This window comes from Seriola lalandi, unplaced genomic scaffold (genome assembly GCF_002814215.2).
Source record: "Seriola lalandi dorsalis isolate HSWRI2012SDOR001 ecotype SW California unplaced genomic scaffold, Sedor1 jcf7180002054840, whole genome shotgun sequence".
Classification (NCBI taxonomy): domain Eukaryota; kingdom Metazoa; phylum Chordata; class Actinopteri; order Carangiformes; family Carangidae; genus Seriola; species Seriola lalandi.
The window spans coordinates 932130-958681 of NW_019525393.1; the positions used below are offsets into that span (position 1 = coordinate 932130).

Below are 26552 nucleotides of genomic sequence, written 5' to 3' on the forward strand. Positions count from 1 at the left end.
TATGTGTCGCTCTCTGACTGTCAAGACTAACAATTGTGTATGTTAGAGGAAACAGTTGTTATGTGTGGGATGTCTAGACTTGATGGAGGTTGAAATTGAAACAACCAGAAAGTCTGTTCCCAGTTTTTGGGGACCCCCCCCCCTTCTATATCCAAATCAGACACATCTACAGCGTTGAATCTGGATCACACAGTCCCAACATCTTATATCCATTGAGGCATCTGGAAATACTTTATCAAATGAGTGTTTTTACTGCCAAGCAATATTAGCCAAAGCTCTGCTTATTGTGTGGAACTGTATATGCTGCCTGGAGACATTACTTTATTAAACAGAAGGCATTAGGAGATTTAGAGTCCTTCAGTTGTATGTTTTTACTGGTGGATGGCTTTGGATAGCCTGAAGTGGTAATGAGTAGAAAATGAAAGCCTGAAATAGCGGCGTACAAGGAACACGACGGCTCTCCTCACATGGCCCCTGACATGTGTCACCTAAAAAGACTCACAATGGGAATGTTTAACAGATTAGTCATTTTTTTGGATTACAGCATGTGCTGCAGATCAGAAGATGTTGGTAACTGTAAGGTATATAGTGAGATAGAATAAATCACAAGTGTTTCTTTTAAACACATTTGTTTTGGTACTAAAAGAAAGAATATCTGTTAGTAAAATTGGTGGCTTTGTATGTTGTACAGTTTAATATTGTTTGCAGTCACCATTAATGCATTATGTTTAAGCAGCGATGTACATCTTGACATCTTCACATTTCTACACCTCTGTTTTATATGTTATTGTTATTTCACTCTACCATGCCCCTTGTCTGTGGTATACTTGTTTTACACATAAGATCAGCACCTGCTTTATTTATCTGCCCTTTTTGTTGACCTGTTGTTTGGCATTTGAGGCATGAGACCCATGTGCTTTATCGTACTTTTACAGATTGATCTTATACTGTAAATGCCAAGGGTCACTGAACGCTTTGATGAAAATGAATAGACTCAGCAGCGTTTGGTGAAACACCTTACCAAGAAACCTAATGTCCATTTTTCCTTGAATGTGTCACTCATCTGTATTTCACAGTTGAATACTGGACATTCATTACCAGGATTTGTTTTAATGTTTTCTCTTATTGTGTCTCTCTTGATCTCTGGTTTCCTCTCACCTTCACTATGAGGCCTGAAAGATAGGCCATAGCTCTGAAACACACAGATTCAGGCCACAGCCTCGCTTATTTTCCTGACTTTGTACGGGAGTTGACCTTTTACCTTTTCACCCTACATTAAACCGCCTCTCTGCCGGTGAAATCACCACACTGCAAATTCCCGCCACATTGTGCAGGAATGTCTGAGGGGAATTCAGGAATGCAGTTGGGAATGCAGCGTGCTGCAGCAGCAGTTGGTGTTGTGTTGGGCCGCATGAGGTCATTTTCTCTGCTGACATAGTCGCTGATGCACTCATCAGCGTCTGTGTCTGTGTGCATTTGCTGCATGTACTTGCACATGTGTGTGTGAGGAGTTAAATGTGTTACTGGAAGAGGAGACTGGGACACAATAGGGTTTACCACCCTTAATCCCAGTTAATCTTTTTACTGGAATATGACACACTGTCTTCCCAATATTTATTTAACCAATTACATTTCCAGCAGGGTTTTACTTTAATTTGTGCAAGAGTCATAATAGATCAGAACTGCTAGACAACTGAATAATTAGGCCCTTGAGTACACTTGTTGCCAGCCTGTTTTACAACCCACAAAGACAAATAAAAGACTCTTCTCTTATTTTAGGACCCAGACTGTTAAAATTCTGAAAACCAAATTCCGCACCCCTTCACACACACACAGATACATAGCTACATAGCCCTGCATATGTATATACCCTGCACTACAACATAATGTCATTGTGCACTTTTTAATCAGTGAGCATGTGGACATTTACCTTTGTTTTGAGAGTGTATCATTGAAGGAAAAATCATAGGATGCAAATTCACACTTCTCTTCTTCAGTTACCACTACACTACACTAGGCACAGCCTCATGTGAAATCTATGGTTTTGGTTGAAAAATATAGAAATCTACATAATAATAACCTAAATTTAAAGGGTTGGTAGAGATGGCAGCACGGAGGCATGAGGAAGAGCCCAAAACTTTGTGTAAATGAGTAAATTCTGCTGAGCTTGGAGGCCAAACACATCCAGCGTTTGTACACGTCCTAGGATAGAAATGGACCACTTAGATCTGCTACAGAGCCATGTATAGTCACTCTTACAGGCTTCCCACATTATTCCAGATGTCGTGCAGCACCTCCATCCTGGTGACAGGTGCTGCTTCAGCTGGACAGGGCGTCGCAAGATGGGTGATATCTCAGGCCTGTTTGTCCGGCTGCCCGCCATGATTATTCTTGGTAATGAACACAACACCATAGAATAAATGTGTGCTTAAAAAAAGCAAAATGCATTTCAAGTTGAAAAAAAACACAAATGTTAACCCTGTGGTAGTTTGATGAAAAGTTAAAGGATCACTAAACATCACAACAGACTCTGCTATCCTTAGAATTTAAAGCTCCCACTGTAGGAGGGCAGTGCTTCAATAGGTGACGCACAAAAAGGAATGAAAATGACAAAAAGAGCAGGATTCAGCAAGTGAAGGGACTCGTCCAATCCTTAGAGCTCACATTCAAAGGATAAAACTCAAGCTCCTGCTGTTTAATCTATGTTATTTTCACACACTGTTACCTAGTTTGAATTGAGCTCAAATTTAAGATTTTAAAAAAAGAATAGAAGTTTTTTTTTTTTTCTTCCTTTTCCCAGATAAAAGACTCAGGTTTCAGCCAAATCGGATAAAGGTTGTTCCCTCAGCCTCCCCTCAGGTGATTGTAGACCTTATCGCACCTTTGTACTTCAAAGTGCTGCCGTTTCACGGCTGAATACTTGTCCATACCGGAAACCGAATCCTCAGAAAGGCTACACCCAAACTACATTATTTATTTACATCAACTGGCCTGAAGCCACAGCTCATTTGGTTTGGTCATCCAGGATTGCAAAACTGTTTGCGGCATCATGATGTCAGCAGACACACACACACACACACACACACACACACACACACACACACACCTGCTATTGTTGTTGTTGTTGTTCTCTAGGTATTACGAGTGTTTCCAGGAGGAGTGGATTGTGTTGAGCCAGTGGAAAGGACGGGAATGAAAAGGAGAAGAGAGGAAAAAGAAAAAAAGAAGCTGTGAAGGGAAAAATAGATTGAGAGGGGAAATCTTTCATCTCCAAAGAGTTCCGCCTTTATTTTCAGCTGCCAAACTGTTGTGAGCTGAAAACATGTGAAAACATGTCTATTTACTTCTTTTATTGACTCACCAACGAGTTCATCTCTCTCTTTCATTGTTGAAGTAGAAGTGCGGGTCTTCCTCCCCCTTCTCGATGTAAAACCTGCCCTCAGGGGGTCTTATGGGAGGGATGAAAGGGCCACCCCATCAAATGCATCCCCGTGGCTAACACATGTTGGTTCATTTGTAAGAGGAAACAAGAATTTCCATGGCTGCCACCGCTTTGTTTGAACTAATTCCCCTGTGCTGATATTTCTACAGGCTAAGGGTTATTTTATAGATCAGAAAGCAGGAATTAACACATTTTGGGCTTCACTGAACAATGATCATGCAATGTTCAAGAGGCAGACAGCCTGAAACACCATCATACTTCCATATTTAACAACTCTGAAGAGTTAAAAGGGAAATAATTCTCAGTCATGTTTTGCACACGTTATTTGTTAAGTCTAAATTTGAAGGACTCTTTGCCAAAGCTTCAATTAGTGATATTAAGAGTCAACAACTTCTGGATGTTCACCAAACACAGTGAATGTATGAGCATTTACTTTCAGTGTGTGAGGTTTAATTCACTGCAGTGCTGACTAAAGCCACTATTCAGTAAGCAGACAAGTAATTTTTTTCTTAAAAGACACAATGGCATTTTCACTGCATCGGGTTTTCTAAGATTGCCATAACACTTCCAACGCAGCACAAGCCTGAGCTCAATGCTGCCACATCACTGTGAAGGCCACAATAGCTCAAAGTCAAGTACACAGAAAAGAGATGTACATCTTGTTAAATATCTTGTTATAAACTAAGATAAAAAATGTTTGTTATTTTTCCCTTAGAAAGACAAGAAACAGCCCACAAACACCTACAATAATACAAACCCTCCCTCCCTATATATCCCTATATATTTTCATTCAACTGAATGAAAGAGTGAATGAATATCCAGCAACACACTTTACATACAACGTAAAAGCCAATACAAATTAAATGTCCCAACTTAAAATCTGGCCGTTCTATGCTTGTGTCTGACTCTTTAAATGAAGTTGGTGAAAAAATGGCTTCAACTGCTAAATAACTGTGAAAACTGAAAACACTTTGTCTTCATGTTACTTTACTTTTCAACTCATCACCAACCATTGTGGCTCTTTGTGTAAATGTTCTATGATGTCTGAATGAAACCATAATGAGCATGTATGTACTATAAACACATGCCTGGATGACAAAAAGCCATTACTTTAACAAACAGATGGAACAAGCTCGGTTATGTTTCCACATCTGTAAAGAGCTGAAGTTGAATTATCTCTCCAGTGAGCGGCCTGGATGACAGCGTGACTGACAATGTTTGTAATGACAGATATCAGTCGCAGTCCCTACAGTTTCTTCAGCTTTGTAAAAACACAGATAAACTTTCCAAGATCACAAGAGTGAATGATACATTCACTTAGACAGGATTCCTTACTTTTCTTCCTCTGTGTTCAACACACAGTCACTATTGTATCCAGCAGCCGTAAACCACGTCACTCTGTGTGGTCCACTAATTGCATGTCAGATGGAGCCAGTCTCCATGATGAAAGCTTGACTTTGCGCTTTGTGCTTTGGTGTCAGGTCTAATATGTAAAGCAGATGTGTGTTTAACAGCAAAGCCCATCAGTGGTTGTGTAGCGCTGCCTAGCTGAATGGCTTCAGAGGGTGGATTCCCACTGGGGCCACCCGCACTTAGGATGTATTCCTGTAAGCAGGCTCAGTATTTTGTATCAGCTCGCCTAAGGAGTAACAACCCTGAGCCATGTGCCTAACGCTGGTAATGTCATTGAAATCCGACTGATCCGAACAGTTGCTTCTTAATAAACTGTCACGCCGGGCAGCAGATATATTGTAGTTGTGGCATTGCTTTTCCAGAAGCAGTGCTTTGACACAGGCCTGCAGAGTGGTAAATATTGCTAAAGACTCTCATGCTGAGGCTTGTGTTGTATTTGTGGGGGAACAATAATCAGCAGCAGCAGAGAGTTGGCTGTGACTCCACCAGCCTCGGCTCCCAGCTAAAACCTCCTCTATCTGATCAGATCCCAGCCTTGTTTCAACAACTAGCCTGGATTATACTTGTCATATCAGCCAGTGCCCAACTGATTACAAACACAAACACATTCACACAATGATTACATGCAGCTTACTGTTGGACTTTATGAAACATCCAGTGAGCCCTTTTTTTTTTTTTTTTAACCTGCAGTGGCTGAAGGTCCTGAAGCGATAAGGCTGCTTCAAAGTTAAAGATGTGTCGTTTGATTGTGTGTCTGCCAATCCCCTTGAGGTGCTGTCATGGTGTGTATGTGTGTTTGTGTATGTGTGTGTAGTGTGGGGTCAACCACTCAGGAGAGATATGATTCAGGCTAGGGCTGCAACTAACGATTCGTTTTATTGTTACTTTTCTGGTAATATGTTTAATCTTTGAAATAGTGAGAAATGCCCATCAAAATTTCCCCGAGCCTGAAACGACATCTTTAAATTGACTTGGCTAAGCCTTCAGAGCAACATGTTAATCTGCAGTGTAGAGCTAGTTAGTCCTAGTTTTATAAGTACGATAATAGGATAAGAAAAATATGTAAGATTTATACTATATTGTTTGTATTTTCAAACAGTATAGTTCAGTTTTAATGTTGCAGGAGAAATATCTCTGAGAGTGAGAACAAACAAGTGTATCTGACAAACACAACACTAGCTGGGATAATGCTATGTCGGTTAGCTGGGGTTGTTGGAGTGTAAATAAAATCCAGTAAAAACCTGGACAGAGCTGTTAACTTTCCCATAAACTCCAATATGGTAGCTTTTTTCAAACATAATCTCTAACCAGTAAAAGTGTAGTTACTACTGTACTAGGTGGTAAGCTAGTTATCTGGCAGACATATCCATTCTTAAAGGAGCTATTTATAAGTCTTACTATTGCTACGTAGCCAACGTTAGCATTGACAGCTGTTTACTTACCAGTCTTGCCATGTGCTTCAGCCCTTGTTGCTTTTTACAACACTAGAGGTTATAATAGGTGCTCTGAGCAGCTTTGTTTCTGAACTCACGATGTTTGTTAAACAGCTGTTAATGCTAACGTTGGCTATGTAGCAATAGCAAAACTTATGACACTATTCTGATACTCTAAACGTATTAAAGCAAAAAATTTTCTCATTAGAATTTTAAATGGTTGATTATCTGTGAATCAACCATTCGGTTTTAGCACTTACTCAAGCCTTTCTAAAAGAAACTAGGCCTTACAGTTTGATTACTTGTTTTTCATTGGTTTTCATTCAGGTCCACGTTATTTGTTAACTTTGAATGAAAGAAGTTGGTGATTTCAGTAAGCTGCCTAATTGGAGCGAGCAGAGAAGTGATTTATTTTTGATCTCTGCTTTGCAGAAATCTGCTTATGCATTGGAGCAACAGAGGTAAAAGGTTGAGAAACATCCCAAGTATTCAGCCGTGCTTGAAAGACTGTAGTAAAGTTGTTGGCTTCAGTTTGCTGGAGCTATTCACGTTACATAAGGTCTCTCCTTTCTCTCCCCCCCTGTCCCTTTCATTTCGCACAAAAGATTTCTCAAAACACACACACACACGCCATCAGTGCGGCATGGCAGCCGTCCAGAGAGGGGCTCCAGTGTCGCTTCATTTCAAAGAGCTCTTTGGTTGCTGTCCTTTTGATGCTCGCTCCCCAGCAGCAGTGGAGCAGAAATGCCGAACATCCAGCTTTGATATGAATTTGTCCCTGATTCTCCACGCTGCCCTGCAACTCTCCAACTACACGCAGTTTCTGAAAAAAGGCCGCCTGAAGACTACAGGGACGTAACACCAGAGCAACCCTCAGTTTTAGTCTGTACTCTGGTAGACTGTTGTTCAGGTTATCATGCTGCAGAACAGATGAGTACTGGCACAAATGACTTTTGACCACACGAGAACCCAAACGCAAACGTAAAGCTAAAACAAAAACAACACCCAAAGCATCCTTGTTGATATAGGTTCAGAAGGCCAAAAAAAAAAAACTAAATAAAATGGAAGAACCTGACTCACTGAATTTCACTGAAATATTCATTGCTGCTGTAACAACATCATCACTTTCGCTCACTGTCTGTCACATTAGATTAAAATAGAGCTTGTATCCTGCAGAGACACTTTTTTTTTATTTTTGGAAATACGACCCCCCCCCTCCTATTCAAAAGTGAGGTGAGGAAGTCATTACTAATCTCATGTCTGTGAATTAAGTATGGAGCTGGGGACAGGATGTGGTTAGCCTAGCCTAGCTTAAAAACAAAGCAGGGAGGAACAGCATCTCTGTAGCTCATGCTATAACAAAACTTTAAAAAGCACACTTTGTTATGTTCTGTAAATATTTCTTGACTTTAGATTGCCAGTCTAACTGTTTCCCCCTGTTGTAGTCTTAATGCTAAACTAGGCTAACCACATCCTGACTTCACCTTCACACTCCGTGGAGTGGTATCAGTTTTCTCATCTCTATTTAAGACAGAATTTCTTTCCTTTTTTGTCCACTAAAGTTCCAACTGTTACTTCATTCATGCTCCCCATACATCCATACATTTACATAATTATGGGATGTGTGTACATGGGAGGTACCATAGTCAAGATAAAAGCATCCTGCTTGAGCATAATCCCTTGTACATTTGTCAGAATTGTTTCAATGAGGCTGACATGCTGTGAGGTTTGGGCTGTTCATTTTAAATTGATTTATTACATTGATTGTTTCACATGAACCTGTCAAATCTGGCTCCACAGTATAAATAACTGGGTGCTCCTGGTGTGTGTGCTGTTGAGCACATGTGCTGTGCTTTGAGCAGAGGTGGCAGAGCCATTACTGCTCCTCCGTGTTCTGTTCCCTTCACACTGCTGTGGTCATTTACTGTGGGGCATCAGTACATAACAGTTTCCATCATGATGTGTGTAATCATAGTCGCTTTCTCTTCATACTAAGGCCTCTTCACAAACACGGCACGGAAGTTCAAAGGGATTAACAAATCCATCAGGGTAATTTATTTGTTTTATTTTGCTCTCCATACATGTTGTATGGTTGTTCAACTGAGCTTGTGCACACTGCCCAGGAAACTTGTTATGGAAATTATTTGGGAAATTACAAGAATGAAAGTTTTGCCAAAAACAGTTTGGTGTTTATAAGTTCAACCTTACAAACTTTAATTAGATTTTCATTTTAATATGTGAATGTTTGTCAAATCATCAGTGTGGTTTAGTGTTACGATTAGTTGATCAACAAAATATTCAGTAACTTTTTTGATAATTGATGAATTGATTATATCACTGTTAGATGGATATTTTTGGGTTTTGGACTGTAGGTTTGACAAAACAAGACATTTGAGGGCATGGCCTCAGGGTTTCGTGACATTTTATAGACCAAACAATTGATTGAGAAAATAATCTGCATGTTAATTGCTAATGAAAGAAAATTGTCTATTGCAACCCAACTTTGGTTGTTTTTTTAGATGGTTTGTGACTTTTTTTCGAATGACTTCAGATGTTCTCGTGTCAAAAAACATGAAGCAGTTTCTTTTTAATGTCATACAATGTAAGATCAGGAAGGCTTTTGGTTGTATTTGTTGCACTGGAATTCCCATGTCAGCTCCTTGAGTGGTGAAGCAGCGCATTCAAAGGAATCCTGCATGTATGTGTCAAAACCGTGTGTGTGTGTGTGTGTGTGTGTGTTTGTGTGTGTGTGTGTGTGTGTGTGTGTGTGTGTGTGTGTGTGTGTAAAACATTCCACTGTTAGAAGTATGTGAATTACGTCTTACAGAGCGAGAATGTGAAGAATCTGCTGCCATGAGAAGGCCACTGTTGTTTACTGACACAGTATTGCAAAGCAGGCTTGTGTGTGTGTGTGTGTGTGTGTGAATCACATGCTGCTGTCACTTCCTGGTAAAAAAGCTTTTAGCTGTGATTGTAAGTAATTATTTTCAAAGCTATTATACAATTGGTGCATGTAGCCAGGAAATGAGCGCTGCAGGCTGCCTGCATGTTCTCTAAGGTGCATTTTGTTGTAACTTACTAGTCACTTGTTTAGACAGAAATATGTGTTGGTCCTTTTTATCCGTCTCTTCCTGTTTTTCAAATTAAATCAAACATTCATGGCTGTTTGTAGACATGTATTAAATCTGCAGCTTCTATGGAGCCCAACTTTGATGTAAATCAGCTGTTATTGATCCGTGCTGGTCTGTATTGCAGTGTGCTGGGGTTTGTGTTGTATAATTCTGGTTAATCAGCGTATGTTTACATGCATCTTCAACTCCACTACTTTATGTCAGAACCACAGCTCAACAGAGCTGTTATTGTCCTGATGATACCTTATGACTCTGGGTAGTGTGCTTACTGCACCTAGACATGCGTACACCACATATATTACAGATAAAGTGTGATTTGTTAAGTTCATTCTTGACCTTGACAGGAAGCTGCAATCTAGCAAGTTTCAAACAATGCATGATATGAAATGTTTCAAACATTTTCAGAAAATCTTTGCTGATGTTTTATGAGGAAATAAGTTCACTCACGATTGTTAGACCTCAAGGACACACACAATGGTTGGTGAAAAACAAAGTCTTTTGTGGAGTTTTGACTACATCTCACTGAGAAAACTCAGCTGAAGCCTGCAGAAACACTAGGGGATGGAGTTCAGAATATGTTGTCAAATCATGTAGACATTGTCTTGAAGATATAATAATGACTTGTGTTAATTCTTTATTTCATCATCTTTTTTTCTGTTGTGTATTTTTGTGTCTCATCAGATTTGGGATATGAGCGATGATGAGAGCATCTGAAGGACCGGATGTGCAAACCCTGAGCCACCAAAGGACAGGACACTCCAATCCATGTTTCTGTCTGTTTCTTCTGAAAGGATCTTACATTTACAAAGGACAGGAGGAGTGAATGGCTCAGCGAGGGCTTTGTGGACAACACTGGACACAATCACAAAATTCACATCATCAAAGCCAAGTACAGCACAAAAGCTGTTTCAGAAAAGTTGCTGAAAAGCTTTAAATTTCCTATTAGTCTTCATTTGGATTCTAATTCAGCCAAAGGCTTGGAGCTTAAGTGAGGTGTAACAATTTGGTTAAAATTGATAAACAGCAAGAGAATCTGATTGAGTCAATGTCTGTTTTCCAGTGTGACATTAGAAACAGGATCAAGTCTATATTCTGCATTGTGTGTATGAAGCTGTTGTTTTGAAGGGAGAAGGTACCTGCTCCTATTATGTAATGATGTTTTCAGTCACATTTACTCACAGTTTGGAGTCAGCTCAGTTTCCTGAGCTGAAACACAACAAAACACTCCACACTTGTATTAAAAAAGCTTCACTGAATGGTCACAGGTTAAGTCTTCCCTACAGTCTCTCCATCAACACATTTAATGGATTTGCTGAAGATTGTTTTGGCAGGAATTTGACATCCTACATCTGTTCGCTCATTCAGTTTGGAAAAGTGCTTCAGGTGAATTGTGAAAATAGAAAAACACAGTTGACAACTCAGCAAATCCATCCATCTCCCTGTCTGTTTACTAGCGACTGAGAGACATACAGTACAGTTAATACTAAGACCAGCTTTGTTCCTTTCAAAGTATTACTCTTAGAAAACCTGCACAGACATTACTGTACAGCAGCTCAACTGTGGCTTCTGATAAAGACACATTTCATAGTTACTGTTGAAAATCTGAAGCTCACAACTGCACAGTTTAACCTAAAACAGATAACAGAGAAAATGAAGGTCTTAATGGTTTGTTTGTGTAGACGCATGCATGTGCTTATCTGTGCAGTTTATGTTTCTTTTTCTTTTTACGATGTGCCCTGTGTCTGATCTGCTAACATGTACAATATTTTCAGTGTGATGAAATGTATTTCACCAGCTGCTTGGCTACTTATGGAAAAGAATTAGTGCAGACTGGAATAGAGACTGAAGTCAGAATTGTGAGCAAAAGGCAGAATTCTAAAATAAAATCCCAGTTTCCAGATTTATACTCACATCTGAGATTAAACTCAGGATTCAGACTTTGTTTTCATAATTCTGTCTTTTCTCAGCTGTTTCTGGTGCCCTAAATCTCTTCTTTAAGTACTTAAACAAAAACTGGAATAAAATGTCTCTATTGTTTCCTTGTTTACATCTGTGATCTTTAAATTCAGATTGTGTATTTAAATTTTTCTGGTTTTTTTTTGCCTAATACTACAGCCTTCTATACATTTGGTTCATGTGAGTCTTTGCACCTATTTGATTCGCCAAAATAACCATCCCCTTGTACCATCTGTCTTAACCATTACACAGCCACAAACACACACAAAATAGTTAGACAAAGGCCCACACACTCAGACAGTGGTTTAAAAGCACTTTATTGTTCATCAAGGCTACTTTACGTACAAAAAAGGTGGCCTGCCAAAACCTTTTTAGTAGGAGACACAGAGCCACAAATTGACTGTTTTCTTGATACATTTTTTTTTTCTTTTACAGTTCAGAGTACTACTACCACTAAGTACATGCTACTTCCACTTCAAAAAGGACCTGGAAAATGTGGTACAGTCAGAGTAAAGGCCAACTCCTCTGATTTATCTGCACAATTTTCATGTTGTTTACAGTTGCAAAATGGCCTCCACAGATGGGAACCGTGACATCCCCAAAGCTCATTTGCTGCTCATCTCAGCTCAGCCTCACGGACAGAAAATGAAGCAGATGAGCTTGAGCACAAACTATGACTGAAATATGCTTTCAGATTTTCATCAGCTAAGCTTTAATGTTATGATTTCATTGAGGTTCTCATGTTAAACCAATTCCACAAATGTTCTCAAATAGACTGATGGATTTACATGTAGCTCAGTTCCCATCTGTAAACCAAAAGCAGTCACCAAGACTTTCAAAACCCACAGTTGGTATTGTTTACATGCAGTGGTGGAAATTTTACCTGCCTGCTAGCCCATTACTAATGTTGATTGTTTTATAGTTAAATGGAAATGGCCGACAAGATGCTCTGGGCTAGTGGCAAAATCATTCTGTTCCATCGATGCAAAACATGCTAACTGATCAAGAGCCTGCTAAAAGGACAAACTCCTTTTGCTCACAAAGTCAAACTTTTGTTCAGATGTCTCAGAAGTCACGCGATCGAACACAATTTAAATGATTGCAGAACATCGGGGACCAATGGAAGTAGCGATTGTCACCGACACACCAGTGGCTTATTGTGGTTTCATATGTTTACTGTGCTCCTGCACTTGAACCTTTACTCTAACAAGACAAACTCTATAAACAAAAAAGATCAACTTTTTTCACAGAAAAGAAAATGCAATGATTACAATATAAGGACAGGGAAAACAACAATTAAATAGCTACATATCATTAACAAATTAATTGTTCCTCAAAAAATACCTACGATTTTTTTCTCTGTACATTCGTTACGCACAGCGTAATGATGGTCTTATAGTTACCTATTATAAAAAAGTATTTTTTTATTAAGTGATTTTCCTACAGTGTGTAGGGAGTGTGTGCCGAAGCAGAAAGAGAGCCTCCTACCTACAGGGTGGTAGTGAAATAATGAGAAAGAATAATAATAGAAAAACAAAACGTTCTGGACACCGAGCCCTTATCCCTCGTATTTTCTAGCAAGTTGCTACCTACATCCAATCTTGATCAAGGTCAACTGAATCTGAGGAGGAGGAGGAGGTGGCATCATTGTGAAAAGACAGAGTGGCAGCTGAATGTGTCGTGGCTCACAGAATGTGCTTGCAGAAGCTCAGCTCCTGAAGCTCTGCTCACCCCTCCCTCCCCAAACCTGCCAAAAATCACCACCCAAACCACTCTGAGCCTGTCACAGAAAGCACACTGAGACTGGAGATGACGTATTTGTTATAGAAATGAATTCCCTGGCAGTTGGGTTTTAAATTTTGGGATTCTGTCACATCTGTTCTGATAGTTGAGGATGGAATGTGTGGACATTCTAGAACACTGACGTTCCATGTAGAGATCTCTGTAAAGGATGTAACAAACAAATATGAACCTTGTCACCTATAAACCTCAACTCAGAGACATGAAATGATTCTGTATTTTTACTACAGAATGACACCAAACTTTCACCAACCCCAGTTCTCTAAGTTCTACGCTCTGAATGTCCTAAAAAAAAATGTATGCCATTGGTTGTTCTTTTGTCTTGTGGTATGGATTTGAGGCCAAAAAAAGCAAAAGTGGACACCTTGTTGTTCTGGTAAAGATGCAAGAAACTGTGTCTGCAGAGTGTGTTTGAGGCCTGTACAAAGTTCCCTATAGGAGGAATGTATGCCACCTTGGCGCAGGCTCTTTCATAGGAGTAAAATTCATTTCTTCAGACTGCAGCAGTCTAGCTTAACTGCAGCAACAATACAATGTTGTTCAGAAAAGAAAGCACTGAAATACAAAAATAAGTCTGGACACCAAGTCAGGACACAAAAAGTCCACTGCTAAAGGCTGAGAGTTTTGACAGTACACCATAAATTCAGACAACCACTAACAAAGTTTTGTGTTGTTTGCTAGCTTCTCTCCAATGCCGTTTTTGTGATGTTATTTTTTGCTCTTTTGTAATACAAAATAATTCTTATTGTGATCATTTTAAGACACTTTTGTAAAGGTCAAAAAAATGTTTGAGAGCCGTCATCACTAAGTTCTACAGTAAACAATACCTTGTTTCCCAAAAGCTTCCCACCCTGCTAGCTTCTCGTCTACCAAGTTCTTTTTGGACTGTGGCAAGAATGTGGGTGAAGGCTGGTGCGGAGGTGGTGATTTTAAGATGGCACCCAGTCATTTTATATTATCTCAGGCTAAGATGCTTTTGTGGAAAACAAGGTCTTGTGGACTCATTTGTGTCAATTTGGTGTCTCAGCTTAGTCATGCTAAAGGCTGTAGCATCCTGTACCACCGATGGATCAACATCTTAAGAAAACCTTAACGGGCTGCGTATCCCAAAGCCAACCCGACACTAGAACGATCACGGCTCTGCTGCGGGAATGAGCTGATCGACTCTCGTGCCGAGATGGTTTTGAGAAACGCAGCTCTCATCATTAAACAGAGCCTGTCCGGAGGCTGTCCCACTATAGATGTTTGTTACCATACTGATATTAATGGAAAACAAAAATACAAAATTGTAATAATAACAATAACAATAATAATATGGAGTACAACTGACCCAGCAGTGAGTGTATAGTGTCTATGTCCGTTACTAACAACGAAAGAAGTAACAACTAACGTCCGAATGAAAAGGATAATAGTAGTTAAGATTGAAATGCTTAAAAACACTAATAGATACCAGCTATTAAAAACAAAACAAAAAAAACATGCATCTGTAAAAGCATTAGTTTACCCTTCAAAACCTTGTAGAATTCTACCAAACCACAGTGTGTAGGTGAGGGAGGGTGGGAGGGACGAAGGGAGGGACAGCAGGGTGTAAGCCAAATATAATTACAACACCCATGTTCAAAGAGTTACAAAAACAAAGGCGCGTTTGAAGAGATCTGAATAATTTTCTCTCCCCCGGTCGAGAAACCAGACTATTTTCTTTTTTTCTTTCAACCACAGAGTGACATGCAGTGTCATCTTTCCCTCATCACTGTCAGCAGTTAAGCCTGTGAAACACATCAAAGCACATTGTTCAGCAAAGGCCAACCTTCAACACACGCAGGTTGTACAACTTTGTTTTCAGTCTTAATCTCCTCTCATCATAGTCGTGATGTCCATCAGCACCACAGTTAACTGATTTTGAAAACCCGACTGTGCTTGGTAAAATCACCATGCAACGATTTGGCACAATTTAAGCAGGTGAACCAATTTTGTATGTTTCTTATTTATCCATGCTGATACCGATCAACACTGATTAATAAATGTATACTTGATCATACATACCGGCTCTGAACATAGGGCTGGGTAGTACGATGTATTTACTATCCCAATATATTTTCAATAGTCGAGATTTATTAAGTGTCATTTCCCCTCAAAATCTAAAACAGAATGGTGAGGAAAGGTGGGTGAAGAAACGTATTCTGTCCTTTTACATCCTCATACTTTCCAGTCTGAACTGCAGGCTGGAAGTGGAGTGAATTTAGGCTGACTTGTCTTGAGATATTTTGCATTTGCACATAAAACTGCATTTTCCTTACACTTCCCAAGGCACTTGTAGACAAAAATCACTTAATAAAAGGTGAAGTTCTTATGAAAAAAAAAAAAAAAAGGTGAGGCATGAGTTTATCCTTAATTCACCTAACTTGTTTTGGGGATGTTATCCAGGGAAGTGGGATGATATATGAGCAGCTGGGTGACTAATGCTTCTGTCAGTATCCATGGTGATGGATATTTACTTAAATTGAAGAGAGGCCAGTTCCTCCCACAGAGCACCTGATTGTTTATACCCCCACCCTTAATATGGAGAGCTCTCTGCACTACAAGTGTAAGTTAATGTGGACTGATACTCTGTGCTGACGGGGAGGGATCTGTTTAGTTAATGGGAGCTGAACCCATTACACAGGCAGAACCAAGTGATGAGCACACAGTTAGGCTTGGCTTTAGACAGTCAGACCTGACAATCCACCTTTTTTTCATCCACCTTCTCTTACCATCTAAACATGTTTGTTTTCTTTAACAGATGTAATAATCAACATGCAGGGACGTGGCAAAATTATTTTTATATATTTGGACACATTATCCAAATCCACATTACTTTGCATTTCCATTTTGTACTGCCCAACCCTGCTGGTATGTATTTTCCATTTTTCAGAAATGCATTCAATAAATAATGCACGATAATTATGTGTGTACTGTTCTGTCATGCCCAGGTAAACTTTAAACAGGAGTTAATGGGAAATCAAATAGAGATCCCAGCAAAAGTCTCAATGTCTTTGCTCAGTTTTATCAGTCGCAGTACGTGCAGTGCCAGATTGCAATACTGACATGGCAGCCTTTACCCTCTACGGCAGTAGTGCAAATCAGACCAAGTCGACCGCTTAAGTATACACATACAGTAACAAAATCACCTGAACACATACACAGGAGAGCGCGGGAGAGAGAAGGAAGGTGAGAGGATGAAGAAAGATAAGAGGGAGGGGATTACAAGATGGCTTATTTGTTGTTTTGTTTTTGATGTGGGCATTGATAAATATCAGCGTCTAAAGGTTTCTTTGGTAGCACAGTCAGGTGGTTTGTGATTATTTTCTCCAGAGTGTTTCTTTCTCGTCTTTTCTAAAAAAAAATGTCAGGCATCTCATAATGCAGAAGCAGTACACAAAACTACGGTTAAAGAAACAAAATAACAAACAAAGAAGAAAAGAAAATTAATAATTAAAACACCGCCCTTTCCTCTCTTTCTTTATGTACATATAACTACAGACACTTGCTCAGCTCCAAGCTTGATATGCAGGGATGATGAATGAATAGAAGGAGCAGCTTGATGCTCCAGTCAGTCCCCAAGTCGAGCCCTCATCACTCATTACTGATTATTGTCTGGCAGTAGCATACCAGAGGACAGAAGGGAAAAAAACAACCTTTTTGTTATTGCTTGATTGATCCTCTATGAGTGCATAGAGAGAGAGCAGGCTTGAGGGTTTTGGATGTGTTTAGCAGACCAGCAGGCAGGCATTCCCTCTGGGATGCTGGTGACAGACCAGGAGTGACAGGGGCATGAATGTTGGAGCCAGGATGATTGGGAGGGCTGGGGAAACAGGGGCAAATCCCTGTAAAATCCCTCCCCCCTTCAGGAGACCACAGACGGGGAGTGGTTGTGATTGACCATGTGACTGTCGGGGGAGGAGTTTGGGCTACTGCCGGACGACGAGGGACTCCCCTTATTTTTGATCTGCAACCAGGTCTCGCCCAGCGCCTTGGCGAAGTGGTCGTCCACCGAGCCTGTGATGGACACCGAGTTGGTGGCGGCGGGCTCAGGCTCCTTGTAGTTCTTCCCGAGACTGCGGCGGAAATGCTCTTCAATCACTGGGTCGCAGGCTGTGTTGGCTAAAAGACGCAGGATGGGAGAAGGCAAGAAAGAGTTTTTAGTTCCCATAATGAAATGAGAAACATCTCTAAGGCTCACTTGTATAATGGTTAGTGGGTTATTTATTGCCCAACATCAGTTTAAACACTGGTAATGTGCATTTTAGGTCAATGGAAAAATACTAACTCCAACATCTACTTCACTTTTTCATTGCAGTTTTTTTATATTAAATCACCGTTTTAAATTTCACTGTTAACCTCAATGAGATCATAGGGATTTCACTAGGATTATAAAAACAGCCACAGTAAAGTTATCAACCCACAGAAGACATGACTGACACTCACAGACAGGGCAAAAAAAACAGACATGTGTTTGGCTGAGGCCTCAAGTGACTTTAAGTACAGAGATAACAGACAAAGCAGTAAATAAAGCAATTGATGTGCTATAAACAAACGCTGTGAGTCGATGAAAAATTGGGATGATTTTTTTCTCTCGCATCACTAGTTATATAAGTCACTCTGAATGTGGAGAGTATGAGCTGCTGTGTTTTCTCTGGAGAGAGATTTGCTCTTGCGGTAGGGTTTCCCACAAACTGCACTGGATGGGAAATTAGCTTGTTTCCAAAATGAAACCCACTTTTAGAGACAAATGCATCCAATAAAAGTCACGTGGTAATAATCAGTATTAATTAATTATTGAAATATCATGTTTGCCCCTCATTGCTACTTTAAAAAATATTACCAACAGAATATAAAGAACTAGGGTGTTGTGTCTTTATGTCTTTATGTGTGTGCTCATCCAAATGCATTTGCATGAGTGCACTCACTGTTGATTCTCCTGTAGTTGTTTGTGAGGCTTGAGCAGCCATTGTGGGAGACAGGACAGTGAGACAGGTTGCAGTTGCGGTTGTTGGCTGGGGCGCATGTGATCACTGAAGGACGATTCTGAAACACAAAGACAAATCATCATACATCGTACATCAAAACCAACGCCAAAATCCACTCATATTATAACAATAAAGCAAGACTTGTGAAGAGAAGGTACAAGAAGTGTAAATAAATTGGGAAAATAATTACACAGGCAGAAAAAGTGGGAAATATTACAGTAAAGAATACAGTCCAGAAGGAGATTTGAAGTTGGAGGGAGAGGGAATGATTCAGTTACCACCTGGGTTTTAAAACATTTTTGGCTAACAAGCCAAACAGGAAATTTCTACTCTCAACCAACCAAGGAGCTAGGCGGATGAAAGCACATTAGTCACATCATATGGGGGGACCTACTAGGGTTGAGGTTTACCAGACAATTTGTGAAAGATGTTGTCAGAGTTTGGGCAAAAGAAACAGGATGTGCATGTTACCTGCTGGCGTTCCATGGGACTGACTGTGTGCGGCACTGTGATCATTGCTGCTGTGCTGCTACGTGCAGACTCCACCATGCTGTTTTTGGTGAGTGCCAGTGGCTGGTCCATGCCAGCTAAGCTGGACAGGTGGTGATGGTGGTGGTGGGCGTGACTGTATAGGTGGTTGCTGTGGACTCCCAGACCGCCGGGCACCACCACGCGTTCGATGGGGCTTCGGCTACGGTCCTTTGAGACGGTGGAGCTGCGATAGTCTCCATTAGGTTTTCTGGAAAATAGAGGGAAAGACAAAGAGCCACATTAATTTACACAAGGCAGATTAAATTAATGTCTACTTCATTAATGTCACAAAAATATAATTTTCTTCATTTAAAAAAGAAAAAAAAAACAAGAGAGAATTTGATTTAAAAATTAGTCAGACTTGGAGCTTCAAAAAATCTTTGCATTTATCAACATAATACTGGCTCCAAACTGGCTATCAAATACCCAAACAAGATGAGGGAAGACTTGTGGCAAATGGAGTGGACAGAGAAATGGACAGAGAGGTAAAAAGGGGTTCGGAGTGAGAGAAAATGAAATGAGGGCGAAAAAGAAAAGATAAACAAAAGGACAATTATAAATGGGGTTCTCTGTCAAACACTGCAGGACCAGCAGATGCTATTAATAGTGACCTCATACATACACTCTAGCTTCTCTGATTGCTGGAGGGTTTGATAAGACTATTTTGCACAAGCACTTACACACACACACACACACACACACACACACACACACACACACACACTCTTTTCTAGGAAGGAGGAAGGAACACTAATATTATCCAACATGGATGGACTCCAAACATATCCTTGTACAGAGGGGCAAAGGGGCACGAAGTTCAAAGCTCTAAAGTGGTTTCCTCAGTACGCAAATCAACTTTATCTCTTCAGCGAGCCTGCAGCCAGCTGCCCTCACTGCTGTCAGATGAAAACCTGGAAAATCCTGCAGTGTTACTGCAGCATAGATGTGGACTGAGCCGTTATCTCTAGCTGCAGCTCACTGTCGACATTTGATTAAATCTGCCAAAGTTGTCCTTGACATCTCTATGTGTCTTGGGAAAGAAAACGCAAAGAAACATTGTCCACAATCACAACCATGTACTGAATACTGAGGGTTAAATAAGGTGGGCAGCCACAAACTTTCCATATGAAAGAGAATTACTTCCCACCACAAAGAAATCCTGCTCTCTCCAAACTGTGAGCTCATATTTTAATCACTGAAAAAGCAGAGATAAGGATAAGGGATTAAAGTAACGGCAGTTTAACACAACACAGATTTTGGTCTCTTTTTTTCCCCCAGCTCTGATGATAATGACTTTAATATGTAGCGAAGTGGTTGTGCCTGATGCTGTGCACACTTGCTTGCAGTTTAACAGGTAGCAATTATTTTGCTCAGTACGTCAAATGTGGTCTGTGTGTCTGTGTGTGTGTTCGACTGTGTATTACACCCTTCCTGCAGCTCCACTCCCCTCCTACAATTTGAGGCCCAGTTACAGGGAGCAAGATTTACTGTATTCGCCTCTCTCTATCTCCATTTCTCTCCAATTTCAAGCACCCACATGCTTCCACACATCCATTCACAAATCAGCACATATACACCGACTTCCTCCTTTCTACACAGATATACATCCTATACATAGACAATATTGTGTCAGCTGGGTCATTTAATTTTTATTCCTCACCATGTGCCGTGTGGAGGCATTTCCCCACCCATGTGAAAAAGTCTGAATGAGAACACACAGCAGACTCGAGGTGAAAAGCTGCAGCAGCCCTTTAAGGTTTGCTTGGATGCAAAACAACAAGTTCAGGCAAACAGTTGTAGATCCATGTGACCAGGCAACCTGACTGCTGGGTCAAGCATCTGGAGCCCACAGCACCGTCCTCCACAAATAAATAGTCTCCAAAGAATACAGAGAGGGGGAGAGGAAAAGCCGAAGAGCGGTGGTGGTGGTGGTGGGGGGGGGCTGCATGTGAATGGTCCGGACCTCTATGATAAGAAAGAGTGAGGTCGGTAGTTTCCTTCGTTTGTGCCGAGAGCTTACATTAGCAGAGACCCCCTCTCTTTTTTTCTCTCTTTGTCTTTCTTTCTTCTTTTTCTTTCACAATCGGCAGCAAACTTCCTGAGGGTTAAAGAGGGAGAGACTTGGCAGCTCTTACATAAACCCTGGCCGGCAGCTCACCAATAAGCTTTTATGTTTTCCCATAGTGGCATCAATTTTCAGTTTCCTTCTTTATCAAGCAGTCAATAGAATAAAAATAGATAAATGCTTTGTGGAGTTAACCACATAAAAATCAAGTTATAATGGTCACAAAAGTGTGCTCAAGTTAATGCTGAAGGTATTGTTTAAATTATTGCTAAAGGAAATGTCAACTTTTAATCAAATGCTATAAACCAAAGTCCTCCTGTATAACTCTGTTATCTTCAATTATAAACAAATCTCGATTAGCTAAAAGGCAAACTGATAATAAAAGGTCTCTCTCTCTCTCTCTCTCTCTTTCATCCCCACCCAGCAGCTGGGTCTTGAGTTAGGTTGTGGAAGTTGTTCCAAACTTTAATCATTGCCAAAGAGCAGGCATGCCCACATCCTCACACAAGAGGGGCCGTCGCAGGAGCCAGTGAACGGGATCAACAAATCTGACCAATGAATGGTGTAGCTGTCGAATCCACCACCGCCCCCGCCTTCCCCTCGCCTGATTGCCCACCAAACCCTGGACCACAATTCATGCCAGGGATCAGGCATTCAAAACCCACTCTTGTGTCTTTGTCTCTCTTACTCACCTCTCAATTATCGTTAGGGTCGCAGCTGGGGAAAGAGGGGGAGGATGGAAAGGGCGAATGGTGAGGGCTACGCACAAGAGATCGGCATGGGGGTGGAAACAAGGGCTAGGTCTGAGGAGAGAGGGTTACCAGGTGAAGTGGGAGACAGAGGGAGACAGCATTTGAAAAGTAAAGAACTGCTCTTGCACCTAGTGGAGATTGTAGAAAAAACACAGGGGAAGAGGTTGAGGATGGAGCTCAAACTAATCTACAGAGTAAAAAATCACTTTTAGATCAAGCAGTGGCTTGAACTGAGGTGGTACAGACAGAGAAAAGGAGACAGAAGTGCTGATTTAATGATCAATATACAGATGTAAGAGAAAGCTGTCACTTAATAAAAAACAATGAGCTCTAATGACCAGCACTTTGACTGCAGGCTTCTCATTTATAGCCAAAACTGTTATTTTTGCCTGTTGAAGTGACTTAACTGGCAGATTTTACCAGTTGTGGCTAAATGTTTAGCCAGACAACAAAATTACACTTTTGCCTTTGTCAAGGAGAAGTCATCTTCGATCTCAAACTGGCTGAATATTGGTGAGTCCCAATATTTTGCAGGTCAAATCAATTACACTGAACTGTTCAATCAGACTGAACTCTTCTGACAGCAAAAGCAATATAGCAGGGAATGAGTGCATCTTGCACCCTTTCACAGTTGGCTAAAGATGGTTTTCTAAAGAAAAACACCATTCTGTAGCATTGTGATATCTTAAAAAAAAAAAAAAGACTGAGTCATCTTTTAATGTTCAGTCCAACAGTCCAAGAGATTAGTGGGTCTTTCTGTTCCTAAATTATCAAGATACCTTTTAGCAACTTGCTAAGTAGCTTGCAGTTGAGTGTAAATGAGTTATGCTCTTTTATCTGAATCTCCAAGTTAATTCTTCAGTGGTATTCTTCAGTCAATTTTCTGAAAATAATTAGTTTGTGTTGTTGTATGTAAATCTTGGATTGGTGGATTTCAGAGTGTATGTTGGATTCAGATTCACAAAAGGTTTTGATCATTCTAACTATGTCAAAAAAAAAAAAAACATTAACCGACATCTATTTAGAATAGCTGAGTGGCTGTACCTCATTAAAAAAATATCGAGGTGGAATGGAAAGATTTGGAGTGTCTAAACAGAGAGCGACACTGACGAGCACAAAGACATGCTGGAGATACCTGCAGATCATCACACAAGGTGATGGTCCTTTTAACTGGTCTGCTGTGTAGTCTCACGGCAGAGAATACCTGCTCATATCAAAAGATATTTTTTACTGTTTGACTGATAGTATTAAATCGGTCAAAATTCTTATTGTTGGTGACCGGTTAAGTGGTTAATTATTAACAACCCTACATGAGAGTAATTATTTTGGTTGCATTATGGCACACCTCTAATGTGAATGTGATTTGAAGTACAAAGAGGGAGAGGGCTGATACTTTATCTGTGACATTTTTTTCCCCCAGTTGAAAATGGTAACTGAGTGACTGACATCAGAATGGATAGCTTGACACAATGAAATAGGGAGTTGATCTATTTGATTCTATTTTACTAGAGTCTGGGTTAAGCGCAGCCTGGCATTAGTGGTAGTCACTGTGGTGGGCACTCACTGAAAGATCCCTTAATTTAAAACCCAGGGAGTCCAACCCTCAATACATAAATGATATAGTCATATATCTTGAACAATATTACACTCCTTGGATCTGTCATTAAGTGCTGCCTTTTAAGTAACTGTTCACATGACACCCTGTCTTCAAGTTAACCTCAAGTTAAAGATCATGTCTGTGATCATGTGTTTGAAGACTTAAAGGATGGGGAAAATTAAAAAAAATAAAACAGCTGTAGGTCTGTATTCTTGTAAAATATGAAAACATGTAATTTGCTTTTGCTGGCATAACAATCAGTTTTGTATGTGTCAACTTGTCTAAATACCACAATGGAAAACTAAATAAAACAAATATAAACAGAGGAAGCAAATGAATGAAGCAAACTTTAAAAATATGGTTGAGTTTTCAAAAGTGTGCTTGATTTAGCTCTATAGGAGACTGCCAATTTGGTGAGTTAGTTAAATTTTACTTTGAGGCAAAGATACAGGAGCTATAAAAGTTCTAGCCTTTTTCTCACAATTGTGCTCCAGAGTCTTCAGAGAAAACCTCACTACAAATCTTTGGTTGGGCAGAGGCTCATATCCTACGCCTTTAAGAAATGAATAAAGAAAGAGCAAGAAGAGAGAGAGAGATACACACACACACAGGAAACATCTGGGAAAAATCAGGGTGTAGAGAGAAGACGACGACAAAAAAGAAAAAAGAAAAAACAGGAGGAGGATGAAGGCTCAACCACAGGTTACAACCAGGCCCAAGCTCTGCGAGGTCTGCAGAAACCCACAAAATGGATATATACACACAGATATTGAGCCACAGGGCTTACCCGGGCTATGTATATAAAGTATATGAATATCTCAACACAGTTTACTCACTCCAGGCGGTAGTAGCGAGGCTGAGCAGAAGTCAGCAAGAATATTTTGCATCCTTAGAATTGAATAGTCAAACCCCAGAGGAAATACACTTTAACAGGTATAAACATACTATTATTGTTATAAATCAAGTAATCTTCCTTCGCATACATTCTGTACTATAAAATATGACATAAAATTCACAAGAACACCATCTTAAATTTTATTTTATGCCTACCTAAAACAAGTAGACAGACACACCATTTCCAAACAGATCTTGGCACAGCCCTTTAAATCTCTCAGATTTTCACTCATGCAGAACTACTGATAGAAATCAAGCACATCTTTGCCAGTTAACTGACTGCAGAGAAAGAGAAGTGAAGAAAATCCTTTGTTATCAAAGCTGGGACAGATCGGATATGGGAACAACCACAACAAGAAGGCAAAGAAAACATGTGAACACAGACACACAGACACACACTGAAAAGAAAAAAAAATCTCCCACATGCTCTCCCCCCTCCCCTCACATGCTCACACACTACATAAATAGTCCCATGTAAAACAAGAGGGTAACAATGACTTCACCAGCCTTGGCCATGCTCACTCACACACACACATACAGAGGGGGGAGAGGGAGAGAGAGAGAGATAGAGATAGAGAGAGAGAGAGAGAGAGACTCTTCCTCTCTCTATTTCTCCCCATTTGGCCTCTGGAGAAACTTCCATGAGAACAACTTACTGATGAAGTTCCCAGTAAAAAGCAGCTGCAGTTTTTGTATGCTACAGTACTTACTGCAGCAAACTGACTAAGTTAGATTTTGCTTTTTGATCCTACATCTGCAGCGCTACCTTTCAGAGTAACATAGCATGAATGTGAGAGAAAGATTACGTACTACTAAAAGCACGTAGCTTCATTTCAAACCTCTGAATGATTGTACATATGTTTTTTTCAGCGATTCAAATAATGAAGTGAAAAGAAATGGCAATTCAGGCGAATTATTAGGAAGAAACCGAGAACAAGAAGAACATGAAAAAGGAACATTTGCTCCAAGCAATGACTAACAGGCCTCATTTGGTGAAAATCTTAAAATCAGGTCAATTGGCTGAGTTCACCACAATCAGTCTTAGTAATTATGTGTTCACAGTGTATAGAAAAACACACAATATTGTTCCAATGAAAGACAATAAATTCCTAATTCTGATATACTCCCCAGCTTTATATCTGAGGAAATCAACAAACCTAGAGCCCACTGAGTAATATGTAACATGGCTGATGCAAATATACTTTCCCGTAGTTATATTCCCCAATTAAAAGCCTATGAGCCTTGCTCTGTGACTGGCTCTTATATTTAAGGAGGAATGAAACAGCTGAGCAAGAGGACTATTATACTCGCTGGTCTACAACTCCAGAGTGGCGGGCAGGAGAGCAGGCAGCAGCAAGCTTCCAGCCCGCAGGCTCCAGTGGACAGGATAAGGCTTCTTTGTTCAAGACTCCTCCTACTCCTCAGAGAAAATGAGAACGTAGTCCCTGCTGCCTGACAAGGAGCCCACTCATCACACACACACACACACAGATGATCACAGATGGACAAGCACACATGCATGTATAGGCAGCAAACACAATGACACATGTGCATACCTGCACAAACACATGCCCACTTAGTGCAGACATACATATCAGCCTGCCACTACAACTGCCAATATTTCTAGTTAGACTTTAAATGCAGAATTTACCATGCCATAAACTTTCATTTATCTTGCCTGTTAATACTGACCCATATAAAAAAAAAAAAGCTTGCGTTGGTTATGAGTTTTCTCTCTGAGCCCAGTTGTGTACCACCCCCCGCCCCCCTCGACTTCAACTTAGACAACAAAAGAAACCTGAGCTTCCACCTTCATGGCCCCGCCACATGTTTAAGGTGTCAGGTGTCTGTCTGTGTCAACGCTCACCGAGAATATGACTGAACCTACAGAGAATAGACAGCCAACAACAAGCAACTCGACATAAAATCACACTATTTAGAAGCTGATGTAGTCAGCACACATGAAAACAGCAATTCAAGCAAAATGGGGGAAAAAAAAGTTGTTGTTGTTTTAAGAGAGGAGAATGAACACCAAAGCTTCTCAACATGTAGAAACAGTCGACATTGAGCAGCGCAATCAGCACAGACAAAAAAACAAGCTACACAGATAGAAGCAGCCAGCAAAATCCAACAGCTAGAACGGTGTCAGATAACCATCTCTCATGTATCTGAGTGAGTCTGTGTGTGTGTGTATGTGTATGTGGTGGTGGGGTTTGCAGGGGTTCTTTTTCTGTTTTTTCTGTCTAGATTTATCCCAAGAACTAAGTCCATCATTTTCAAATTATACCTAATCACTGTTCCTACAATTGACAAATGAGTTAAATGAAGCAGAAAGCTCATGTATGTTAAATAAAGATGAGTCGACTGTGAAGGGCCCTACAGTGTTTTCTTTAAACCACTATTTTTAGCCTTTTCTGTAACGACAACCGATCATTCTCCACTTTAGTGTAATCACTGTTCTTTGGACAGGCAACGAGGAGGAAAACTTTTCAGAGGCTGACTCTGACTGCAGGTCTCAACAAGTCACTCTGC

At 40.3% G+C, this 26552-nt stretch overlaps 2 protein-coding genes across 6 annotated transcripts in view; one reads left to right on the forward strand and one right to left on the reverse strand.

The window, feature by feature from the left end:
• atg7 (ATG7 autophagy related 7 homolog (S. cerevisiae)) overlaps positions 1-11456 on the forward strand; it is a 56517-nt gene extending 45061 nt beyond the window's left edge. For both annotated transcript variants that reach the window (XM_023426816.2, XM_023426814.2), the window contains exon 19: positions 10101-11456. In XM_023426816.2, the coding sequence (XP_023282584.1) occupies positions 10101-10133 (33 nt within the window). In that variant the 3' untranslated portion in view covers positions 10134-11456. The remainder of the gene's footprint in view (positions 1-10100) is intronic.
• Positions 11457-11675: 219 nt separating this feature from the next.
• vgll4b (vestigial-like family member 4b) overlaps positions 11676-26552 on the reverse strand; it is a 41166-nt gene continuing 26289 nt past the window's right edge. For all 4 annotated transcript variants that reach the window (XM_023426821.2, XM_087179445.1, XM_023426818.2 and 1 more), the window contains 3 exons: positions 18653-18920; positions 18122-18239; positions 11676-17315 (listed from right to left, as the gene is read on the reverse strand). In XM_023426821.2, the coding sequence (XP_023282589.1) occupies positions 17059-17315; positions 18122-18239; positions 18653-18920 (643 nt within the window). In that variant the 3' untranslated portion in view covers positions 11676-17058. The remainder of the gene's footprint in view (positions 17316-18121; positions 18240-18652; positions 18921-26552) is intronic.